The 12,622-nt window shown below is 43.2% G+C and overlaps 1 protein-coding gene across 2 annotated transcripts in view; it reads left to right on the top strand.

The window, feature by feature from the left end:
• Positions 1-12,622, top strand: part of LOC139054092 (lens fiber major intrinsic protein-like) — a 43,944-nt gene that overhangs the window by 9,762 nt on the left and 21,560 nt on the right. The window contains exon 2 of one of the 2 annotated variants that reach the window (XM_070530619.1): positions 1,317-1,397. The exons of the other annotated variant lie outside the window; for it this stretch is intronic. Coding sequence (XP_070386720.1) covers positions 1,317-1,397 — 81 coding nt within the window. The remainder of the gene's footprint in view (positions 1-1,316; positions 1,398-12,622) is intronic. 2 annotated transcript variants of the gene reach the window in all.

Raw genomic sequence — 12,622 nt, 5'->3', positions numbered from 1 at the left:
TCGAACCATCGGTATATATATGTATGCGGTCATGATACGTCTGGTGCAGTAATAGGAGCGTAAGTTGCTTCAGAGCCGGCGATGGATGATTGGACTTTTTTGTAATTCCAGGAATAGCAAAATTCACTTGAGGTGGTCGCAGGCACCACAGGGGAGAGGAAGGCTTCGCCGCCGGTGTAAAAGATGCAGGTATGTACTCTTGATGAGCGCTAATCACTCGTGAAAAGGTCGCTTGAGGTCTATCTGCTGGTAGGGAGGCCAAATGATGGTCGGGGATCCTTGACAGATGGCGAATGTGCGCTCTGAGAGAGTCGACAGCTACATGAGTCTGGATTGTATGGTCTCCTGCGATGGCGATTGTTGCTGCGGTTGAAGTGCACCGAGGCAGCCCTAAACACGTGCGTAGGGCTTGACCTTGTATGCTCTCCAAGGCGCGAAAGCTCGTCTTGCATGCACTTGACAATACTGGTAGGCTGTAACGTAGGAGTCCGAGAAACAAAACTCTGTACAGTTGCAACATAGAATGGACTGGTGTTATGGTGTAATGGACTGGCGGACTTCGTGCGCCGATACCTCCTCAACCACGGCCACATAACACCATAGCTACATAACAACCACGGCGGGTCAATAGCCTTAAATAACAGAACGGCTTAGGCAAGCAATTTCCTGCAGATCTGTCAATTTACTCAAACCGAACTGTTTATTCAAGTACATTTTATTACAGAAACGTAGCTTTATTTAAGTTGTGCTGGAAATAACTTTGGCAAATATAGGTATGAATGCAGATAGAAAACGGTGCGGAATGAACCAGTCAGTATTTGTTTATCTTCTTGTAGTCATTTCTTTATTTTCTTTCTTTTTAGAGAAGTGCCTTTTCTTTGCAGAACTTCTCCCCACAGAAATTACCTACAAATCTGCAAGGGAGTATCCTGCGTCTACTTCAATCAACACGCAGTTTATTCAACTGACTGTCGCTAGACATTTTCTGCATGTGCGAGAAGAAATGTTATTGCATAGCGTTACCTGAAATCCGGACGCAGGATAGGCTAGGATACGTATAAATTGAGGCGTATAAATCTCATTTCGCAGCACAATACGTTACACACACACACACACACACACACACACACACACACACACACACACACACACACACACACACACACACACACACACACACACACGCACGCACGCACACATGCACGCGCACTACCACGCACGCAGGCGCATCGTGTGTATAACTTTCTACCGAACAATTTCCCTGCGTGTTCTTGAAAAAACAGCGCTGTGAAGCACATGCCCTTTCTCTCATGCAGTACCGCTTCACGGGCGCCGGCCTCAACCCGGCGCGCTCATTGGGGCCCGCGCTCATCACGAACACGTGGAATCACCACTGGGTACGTGCCTTTCATGCATCGAGTATCCTTCGAATACAGGTTTTGCGTAATTCTCAAACACTGCATCCACTCGATGTATCCCTGCAACGCACTACTTGAAAATGCGGACGCTCTGTGCAACTGCAGCCAGCGTTACTTTGAGCAGTTACATATTGCTGGCAAGAAAGAAAGAAAGAAAGAAAGAAAGAAAGAAAGAAAGAAAGAAAGAAAGAAAGAAAGAAAGAAAGAAAGAAAGAAAGAAAGAAAGAAAGAAAGAAAGAAAGAAAGAAATGTGTAAGAAAAGTAATGTAGGGTAGGTCAGAAATACGGCTACAGGTTGTGTTTGGTGGGTTTCATTGCATTACGGATACAGATATGACACCATTCAAGAGACAATGTCTTAAGCTAACGATGGACAACACCCACAACAAAATGAAGCGTATAATTATCTCAAACTGCTCGTCGTTTGTAACCCAGCATAATCTAGAATGATCTGGAAGTGTCGCACATAGCTTTGTGAAGCATGGATATTGGAATTTCGTGAATTCCTTCTTCAACTGTTGTTTTCAGCATGACAATATCTCGCAGTCTCTTAAACGTAAACCTCCTGCTTAATATATCTCCCCAAATTGTGATCGCAGGCTGCGAAATCAGGAGAGCAGGCTGGACATTCTGTCGGCCCTCTGCTTCCCACCAATCTCGCAGGGTAAAAGGCGTAGGGTCGTATAGTAAAAGGCAAAACGACGAGGACTTGAACGCGGAGTAATAGGACGTCGTCCACGTCGTCTTCCACTGTTTGTTACTTTTCTACATGAAAGACCAACTAGCTCAAAATAAGATCTTGCCCACCAATATGTTTGGCAATTCACGGTTCAAAATTTTCCTCACCACAGTAGCATAACGTAAAAACGTAGCACCACAGGCATGTTGGGATAAGCCATGTCTGTGTCAAGACATTTTGCGCCATTAGCATCGCAAGTTCATTAAGGGTTTCACAGTGTACTGTTCACCATCAGTATCTCGCAGGTTCACCATCATTCTGGTACAAATAGCCCGCGCTGCAACAGTGACAGTGCCAGTGCTACTCATGGTCAGCTTAGTCCCGTGAGAGTTACCTCAAATAAACCAATGGTTCATGCTGGTTTGTATATATATATATATATATATATATATATATAATGCAAGTTTATTTCGCTCATTTGGGCAGAGACAGCATCACATTCTTTCATTCATTTAAAATATACACATGTATACCTTACACACATAATATTGCACATCATATACATTACTCAAAAGCCACGAAGAGCATCAATGGAAAAGACACACAGAGAATGGTCACACAAGTGTTACAAATCAATCACATACATCAGCCGGAGCTCATTGAGAGACGAAGAGAAAAGATTGAAACGAACCGAATTGTAATAATTTAGGAGTGTGGATAATGTATACCTCAGGCACTGTTTCCCATAGTTTGACCGTGGTGTCGGTACTGTCCAGTCTTCGAAGTGTCTTGTGATATAATTTGGTGCTCTAGTTTGCAATTGGGCGAGTTTATGCAGATTAAGAATGTTCTTATAGACTTCCGCCTTATAGACGTGACTTAATCGATATTTGTACAGATTATACGCTGGAATTACACCGGTGTTCATGAAGAAAGTTATTGACGATGCAGTGTAGGGAGCATTACATGTATGTCGGAGATATTTTTTCTATAGTAAGTGAATATGCTCTATATTCTTGGTTGTCGTGTTTTCCCACACTAACTGACAATAGTTCAAGTGTGAAGAAAAAAGGGAATTATATAGCAAGAGTTTGATGCGCGTAGAAAGAATATACCTTAAGCGGCCTATTACACCTGTTATTTGGCCCCATTTGATTACGACATTTTTGACATGATTATCCCAAGACAGCTTCGCGGAAAAGATGACACCCAGACAGTTGAACTTCTCGACTATTTCAATACTTAGCGAGTTTAATTTAATATCTTGATGCGGAGGTATATGTTTCTTTTCGGCTTAAATATAACTGCTTTCAATTTGCTCTCATTTACCTTCATTAAATTAAGTTTCGACCATTCCTCTAAGGATTTCATTGTACTGTTACATTGTTTAATAAGAGTATGAATGTTATTACCGGTGAAAAAAAAATACTGGTGTCATCTGCATAGATAATAAATCTTGCCTGAGGGTTAATGTTGACGATATCATTAATATATATATTAAAAAGTATAGGGCCTAAAATACTTTCCTGGGGCACTCCGCAGGACAGTCCTGGCTTTCGAAGTAAAAGTATTTATTTTAACAACTTGGGCTTTCTTGGAAAGGCAGGATTTTTTAACAGATAGTGTCTGTCCTCGTATCCCATAATATTGTAATTTCTCCAGCAAAATATTATGGTCAACTAAATCAAATGCTTTAGAATAGTCTACGAAAATACCAACAACTATTGCTTTGTTCTCAAACTCTGTTAGCATATATTCTTTCACTCACTCTGTTATAGTAATGCTAACTCGACTTATTTGTTCTTATGGAAACCGTATTGATGTGGTGTTAACAAGTTATGTTTTTCAATAAAGTTTATCATCCTTGAACACAAAATTTTTTCAAATACTTTTGAAAACACGGGTAGAATGGATAGCGGCCACTAATTTCGCAGATAATTGCGATCTCCTTTTTTATAAATAACATTAACTTTTGCACACTGCATTTTCGCCGGAAAAATTGCTCATTGCAAGCACGTGTTAAAAATATGAGCGAGTACTGGGGCAATAATGTCAAACACATGTTTAATAGGGCCAACTTGAAGACCGTCAATGTCACAACTTGTGCTGTTGTTCAAGGCTTTTATAACGGGCGCAACTTCATTCAGTGTTACAGGATGAAGGTACATTGTGTTGTCATTATGAGCGCGTACGTAGTTACTAGCCTGAGAGGATGGAGACCGAGTCTTACCGATATCGTGAAAAAATCATTAAATGCGTCAGCGAGTTTAACACCGGATAAATATTTGCCATTATTTTTGTAATTTCGTTAAAGGCCTATGTGAGTGACTTCGATTTAGAAGGGTGTTCAACCTCGACCATAGAAAACTATGTTGACGACACTCAATGTTCAGCAAAGATGAACAGTATACTGTGCGTGTATATCGCAACTTTTTTGTTAGCTTATTGCGATACTTTTCAAATGCGACAAGGTCATCGGTTGATCGTGTCTGAAGGAAATGTTCGTATAACTTTTCCCTAATTTTCATTTCATTGATTAATTCAGAAGTAATCCATGGTTTCCGCGTTTTATTACTTTTTCTTCTTGTTCTGAAAGGGAAGGTCTTGTGGTATAGTTGGGTCAGTATATAAGCCTCATTGGCATCTGTAAAGTTAGTGATCATGTCCCATTTTGTTGACATCAGAGCGTCACAAAAGGACTTCCGCGTTCCATGTGTAATTAGTTGGTACAACACTGGTGACAACTTTTTTTCCTTTTGACTCGCTTAATTCTGCACACAGAAACACCGGCAGATGATCACTGATTGAACACGATAAAGCTCCTGAGTTAACGTTTGACTGCATGGAATTAGTGATAAATAAATTAAGAGTTAACTCGCCTTCCGGTGTAACCCTAGTTGGCACATTAATTAAGTTGACAAAACCATTTGATAATATAACCATGTTGAAAGCATTTGATGAATAACTGTTTGTACTCATGTAAATGTTAAAATCTCCACTGGCTATTATTGTCTCAGAATTATGATTTTGAGCCACAAATGCTAGAAATTGGTCATAAAACTCTAGAAACGCTGATATATCACCGGAAGGTGGCCGATAACACACTGAAAATACATGCTTATCTGTGCACAATGACAACAGTTCATAGTTTGGAGACATTCGGTATAAGACTCAATGATTTCACCATCATCAACACCCATAATGAGCAGCGCTGCTCCACCCCTCTCAAGTGTGACCTGTTTAAATAATAGGTATTATAATTATAAGGTAACCTAAAAACATCACAGTCATTAGTACTCCATGTCTCGGTTAGCATGATAACCGAAAATTCATAAGAACATGTGGGTGGGGGACGGAGGGCGCCGCCGCACGCAGTAAACTCTAAAATGAAACTAATACTGGGGGAGCCCTTGTTTAACGCCAGGGAGCAGGAGAACGGTGTAGCTAGTAAATAAAGCTACATGTATTTGCCAGCCTCTCAATTGACGAGCACTTCCACATTTCCGGAATCAAGGGTTAGTTCTGCTCCGAGGGCTAGCTCAAACATCCACGGAGAAACAAGGCGGGCGCCCTGACTCGGAAACATCGTTTTTTTTTTCTTAAAATCAGTAAATGGGAACATTGCTGGAATGACTTCCTGATGTCATTTTTTTTCCGTAAAAGTTCGAAGTTTAGGGTCCGGCGACAAGAGATGGTCTTATAGCTTGCTGCTCAGGAGGACAAATTTTAGATATTGCATACTGTTTCGCATGAGAAAAGTTAAATAAAATGATGGTTAACATGAATATCATCATTATCAGGCTATATTATGTCCACTGCAGGACGAAGGCCTCTCCCTGCGATCTCCAATTACCCCTGTCCTGCACCAACCGATTCCAACTAGCAGCCGCAAATTTCCAAATTTCATCGCTCCACCTAGTCTTCTGCCGTCCTCTACTGCGCTTCATTTCTCTTGGTGCCCATTCTGTAACCCTAATGGCCCAACGGTCATCTAACCTGCGCATTATATGACCTGCCCAGCGCCATTTTTTCTCTTAATGTCAATTGCAATATTAGCTATACCTGCTTGCTCTCTGGTCCAAACCGCTCTCTTTCTGTCTCTCAAGGTTATGCCTAGCATTCTTCGTTCCATCACTCTTTGTGAGGTCCTTAACTTGTTCTCAAGCTTCTTTGTCAGTCTCCAAGTCTCTGCCCCATATGTCAGCACCGGTAAGATGCACTGGTTATACACCTTCCTTTTCAATGTCTGCCGTATGCGCTCCAACCCATTTTTATTCGTCTATGAATTTCCTTCTCATGATCAGGGTTCCCTGTGATTAATTGACCAATGTAAACGAAATCCTTCAGAGACTGTAAGGCTGACTGGCGATCCTGAACTCTTGTTCCCTTGACCGGTTATTCATCATTATCTTTGTCTTCTGCATATTAATCTTCAACCCAACTCTTACACTCTCTCTGTTAATGTTCTCAATCATTTGTTCCAACTCGTCTGCAACGTTGCTGAATAGAGCAATGTCATCGGCAAACTGAAGGTTGTCGAGGTATTTGCCGTCGATCATTACAGCTAAGCCTTCTTAGTTTAATAGCTTGAATATTTCTTCCAAGCACGCAGTGAATAGAAATGGAGAGATTCTGTCTGCTTGTCTGACCCCTTTCTTTATAGGTATCTTCCTACTTTTCTTGTGAAGAATTAAGGTTGCTGTGGAATCTCTGTAGATGTTTCCCAGGATATTTACGTAAGCGGTCTGTACTCCTTGATTACATAATGCCTCTATGACTGCTGGTATTTCTACTGAATCAAAGGCCTTTTTGAATATGAATATGTGAACATGAATGTGCTTACTCTAAAAGTGATAACGACGACAGTTTCTTTTATTTACCGCAATGTTTCTCATTATATTATGTATATTTTCGGAGTATGTTTTCTATGCTCAAAAAAAGAAAAAAAAACTGCTGTTATTTTCAGGTTTTTTATTATTTCCTTTTTTTTCAAGCGCTCTAGGTATAGGCATTGGCATAGACGCTTACACCTCCCCCCCCCCCATACTCCTTTTGTTTTTCGGAGCGATTGCTTCTGTAAAGTACGACCGGACGTTGCATTGGTGGATAGTTGTGACCATCACCGCAGCTGCCTCCCTCTTCTCTGCTTGTCTTGGCAGAGGCTGGAAGCACACGGACAGTAGAATAAGTTGACAGCAAGTATCTGCATAATATTACTTCGAAACAGCGGGAATCCTTGTGTTAGAAAATGAGCGATAGAGAGGGTTGGACGTCGCTCTCAATTTGCGCACCACGCACTGTTGCCAACGTACAGTGGCCTGATGGTGTGGGGTATCCCTGGTTGGCGCTCCTCGGCATTTAAAATACACGATAAAAGTGTGTGGGACACACGCGAGTGTGATCCGCTGCAAGGTAATACGAGAGTGATGTCACCGTGAAAAGGCCGCCATTGTTGCCGAACCTTTGAAGAAAGAAACAAGAGGCAGTGAACGGGAGTGGCTGTACGCGAACATAGGAAAGTGGGGAGTTAAACTGACACAATCATGGAAAACTGCAGCAAAAGGGAATGGTGACGCGTTTGTTGACAAAGTCCTTCACAAAGTCCTTCACAACGAGCTAGAGGAGACGAATTATTTCAAAGAAATTATTTGTGGTAAAATATCATTGTTTCTTTTTTTTTCTTTTTTACTGCAGCGAAGCGTGTCAATGAAATTAAACAAAATTAACTGACAACATTTGAACACTGTATCACAAAAAATAGTTACTAGTTGCGTCGCATTGTATCTCACATCGTTGGTACCACGTCCCTACATTGTTTCGAAGATTTCATTACACTTTCTGTAGCTAGAGAAAAGGAAAAGGGTCAATGTCTGTTGTAGACTACTATGTCGTCATGGAGATTGCATTGTCGCATTGTACACGGCCATGAAATAGTGGTAACGAATCTGGAACGTACAGAATTCTCAAAAGACTCAATCATTCACAGTATAGTTCAGTCGCTAAACTTGTAAGTGTAGACGTAACGTGCTTTTATTCCACTTTACTTTTCAGATAACAAAGAAGCTTTGTTTCCCTCAGCAAGAACGTCAATTGGAAAGAATGACGAATATTTTATGTCTAATCCGTGGTGTTTCTTTTTCTGTGCGGTTCTTTCACCCGTGAGCAAATGGACAGCATCGTACTCGCTATTCTCTTCAGTATAGGCCACGGCGGGTGCTCGCGAGCGCGGGAGAATGAAAGGTGTGCAGGACACCGAAAGACGCAGAAAGAGGAGCCGCCACCGGCAAGCGTGCTCTGCCGTTTTGCTCCGCTGCGCGAGAGAAAGCCTCCCTTGCGTAAGTCGCGAAACAGCAAACGGACTCGTCTACTGCCGCGTACACACGTACCCCCTAAAGAACAATGGACATAGCCGGGAAGGGAAAGCGAGCGAAAAGACAAAAGCGCGCCCGGCTCTCCGAAACGAGCCCATTGTTCGAAGGCCGCCCCGGGTCGAGATCGTAGCCTCTGTTTCCTCTCGGCGACTTGTTACAGGTTCACCCCACTCCTCCTCTGTGCTCGCCACCGCTGCTGCTACTGCTTCGGCGCACTACACGTATGCTACAGGGGACCGCGTCGCAATACCTTCGCACCGGAGTTCCGCTCTCTTCGTTCCAGAGAAGCGCCCACCCTCCGTCAGCCTCCGGTCCTGTTTTCGAGACATTTATTTTCTTTCTTTATATATGTTTTCTTTTCAGTAGCCTCAGTACAAAAGAACTCGTTTATGGTGGGATCTCGGCTCTGTTGCAGCGCGATGGTTGTGTGCCTCGCCTTTCCGCGTCCGGGGCGTTTAATCGAACCGTCTCTCTGTTGGCGTTCGAATGCCCTGCGGGATCAAGCATCGGTGCTGTCGCCATGCCAACGACACTTGCGTGGGACCCGGCTTCACGCGCCTCGACAAAAACGGCAGCCTCTGACGTTCCTGCGCTGCATGGCCTTCCTGGTCGCAAATTTATCTCGCCCCTAACGATAAAAAAAATAAAGATAATAACCAAACGCACGCGCGCATGAAACGGAACGCCGGTACTGACGCGGAAGAGCAGGAAGGAAAAATTAAGCAAATTGCGCCAACAGTGACGCGCCGAGGCGCGAAAAGTAAGCAGAAGGGTCGAATATCGCCGCACCCCGCAGGGTAGGTCGTTTATATGTCATTAATCGATACTGCGGTCATTCGAGAAAAAGAGTTGTGATTTACGATCGAGCGAACTGCGACGATCCGACTGAGAACACTGGGTCTCTCTGCCATCTTTCTTCTATTTCCCGTCTTCTTTCCGTTTTTGTTTAGCTATAGTAAGCACGGGCTGCAAATGTTAAAACAGAATTGGAGGGCTCCTAAAATGAAAGAGATAGCCCTCGATAAATACCTGCGTGGCTTGCTGGCTATGAGCTTTTTAATTTCACTTCATCAAATCCAAAACCTGGTCTGCTTTCATAAAGCCGTTCGTTCGCATGAACTATTCTAGAGGAGGAGCGACGGCCAATCGAGATAGCAGACGCGTAAGTCAACGCCAAAAAAGATAACAAACAAACAAAAATTAGCTATCCAAATCCAACCCCTAATTCCGCGCGGTCGGTGTTTGACCACAGCGTGTGAAATACTTTGCTTCGACAGTAGTTGCGTATAAACTGGAAACTACGGTTGCTGTGTCCTTTCGTCCTTCCCTCCGTGCGTTGTGTCCGTTACATCGTCGTCGTTATTGTGTCGCCGAGCAGCGTAGTCGTCGTCGCTAGGCCGCCTCTTCTTATCTGCCAGTGACACCCTCGCCATAGAGGGAGGAAGCACAAAACGCTGCCCGCCGCACGTCACTGGGTGTCGCACATGCACCACAATGTGCAGCTCGGAGTCGGACGGTCCAGCCACTGAGCTATCGTGAATATGTACGTTTTACAGCGAAGCTGTTTATGGCTAGGGTTCCGTGAAATTGTCATGTGTGTGAGCAAAAACTGTCATCATCAGCAATGGCTCGTTCTTCCACAGCTGGCTCGTTGGCGCCCCTCGGTGTAACCGCACGAACGCGCTCGTGACATTGCTCGCGCGTCCGTCGTCGTCCTCTTCCACAGCTGGTTCCGTTTCCGCTCATCATTCCAGAGTTCCCATACTGCCCCTCCCACTGCGAAGGCACTGACGGCACTGGCCCACTGCCAGTTGGTGCGGTGATTTCGGTCTCAAATTATTTGCCTTAGTATATCGCAAAATGAAAACACGAATGTATATAATGAATGTATAACGCGAATGAACGCGAATGTATCAAAATAAATGTGTGTGCGGACCTTTCGTCACGATCACCCCCGATCAAGACAATAAACGTTTTCGTACCTTTGTTCAAAATTCTGTGTCGCCTCTTTGTCGCGTGCTGCACAGCTTCGCTGGTCATCCACCTACACGGAGTGGAATGGCTCGTGATTTTTTTTCTTGTTCTTTTTCATGGTGGAAAGAAAAGAGCATACGTGCATGAAGTATGCATGGTGGACGAAACAAGCTATAGTCGCGTATATCCAAACACAACACCAACGCTGCACAGGGCAGGTAACAACGCAAGCACTTCATCCATGCAAGAAGCAATGACATTTAGAAGCTAGAGTCTAAAATAAGCATAAGCACCTCATCAATAGAGAATGCCAGTCAGGTCAAAAGTCAGGGTAATCACAAAAATTTTCAGCTGTGGCGTAATTTCTCCAAAACTCAATAAAATCAATCGGTTCAGTGATCCGTCTAACGCGCGAGATATCTATAAGGTGTGCAACTATATGAGTAGCATGTCAAGAGGCACGTCGTTGCTGCTAGTTGCCGACAGATATCGCATGGTATCAGAACTGGGGTCAAACTCTTTCTCTAAATTTCTCTGGAGGACATCCTCAAATTTCGCCCTTGTAGCTAATAAAACAGCGCTCTGTGGTTTCCACTACATTATTAAAGACTTCAATTAATTGAAGACACAAAAATGCCTTCCCTATGTACCAGGTTTAAACAAGCAATGTTTAAATGGGAACCTAATAAAATAATGTTTTGGGGCGAATATAATTAGGCATTTTATACGCTCTAGCAAGTACGTCACGCCAAGAGAAGTCCAAGTATAGTGAGGGGAACAATGAGTGCGGAAAAAACAGCTTTTATAGCCTTACTCAAATTTTTACACGAAACGGAGAAAGAAATTTTTATGTTAGAACTGAACTGCCCGCGAATTGATGGATTCCTCACACTATCACCCGATAGAGATGTAATGCAATAGAATTTGGGGGCATTTTATCGTTCGATGATCTCCCACCAGACCTTCGTATCAGTGGCGTAGCCAGAAATTTCGTTCGGGATGGGGGGCTCACGCAGCGGCTCGGGCTACTCCTTATAGAATTTGTCGAGGGATCAAATACATTATTAATAACTGCATTCCCATTGCAAAAGATGCTGCAAACGAATTCTTGAAGGCTAAGCATCGTCAAGACAAGTAAAACATGTATTTCTTCATAAAAGAATATACTCATATGTCTCAAAAGTTGTGCTCCAAATAACTTATATCAATGCTTCCATGTTTTCTGTCTATTCAATAAGTAAAGAAAATATCACGCGAACTTTAGCATTATATCAGTTTGAAACCAGCAAAGCAGTGCATGCCGCTGATATGAAAAATGTAAATGTCATGAAATGAACAAGTTGAGGTCAAATATTGTAATGAAACTTTGTTAACCTCCCTCCCTTTCTCTCATTTGCATCTCTCTCTCTCTCTCTCTCTCTTTGTGATTCAAGAACCTTGTTTACATTTTTGTACATATACAACGACCAGGGAAAAATCTCAATGACGCTGTCCTTTGTTAGAATGTATTGCGCAGGAGCTGCTGTCATCGGTCGTGTATTGTGAGTAATTGCACCGAAATTATAGTCGCAACAGAGCGCACATATAAAAAGCAGGAGTTCTGCAAAATATGCAAGGCGAGTCAAATGAAAGTGAGTCAATGCGAATATATGACTAACGGCGTACTTTATTTAAAAGTAGTATCCATGAGCATTTAGACATTTGTCCCACTGACTAACGAGTTGCGTGATTCCGGTCGCACAAAACACCTTGGGTTGCTGCTTCAAAAAGTCTGTAACTGACTCTTTCACGTCATCATCCCACATGCATCTGGTTCTCTTGAGCTGTTTCTTTCTTCAAATGCTCCAAAATGTGGAAGTCGCAAGGCGACAGGTCTGGGCTGTACGGCGGATGTTGCAGCGTTTCCCACTTGAACTTTGCCAGTTTCGTGTTAACCACATCAGCGTCGTGGAGACGGGCATTGCCGTGGAGCAAGATGACCCCATTCCTCAATTTTCCACGTCGTTTGTTCTTGATTGGGACACGCAGCCGATCCGACGTTTTACAATATCATAAACGATAGATAGTCTCTCCAGGTTTAGCAAACGGCCGCTGACAAAAAAAAAAGAAAAAAAGTCAGCAACACCTTTTTGGCGAAAATGACGGCCTTTGCTTTCCTTGTTGGTGGTGAATTCAGATGT

Source organism: Dermacentor albipictus, chromosome 1 (genome assembly GCF_038994185.2).
Source record: "Dermacentor albipictus isolate Rhodes 1998 colony chromosome 1, USDA_Dalb.pri_finalv2, whole genome shotgun sequence".
Lineage (NCBI taxonomy): Eukaryota > Metazoa > Arthropoda > Arachnida > Ixodida > Ixodidae > Dermacentor > Dermacentor albipictus.
The sequence above is the reverse complement of the archived record's forward strand: the minus strand, read 5'-3'. Positions and strand labels throughout refer to the sequence as shown.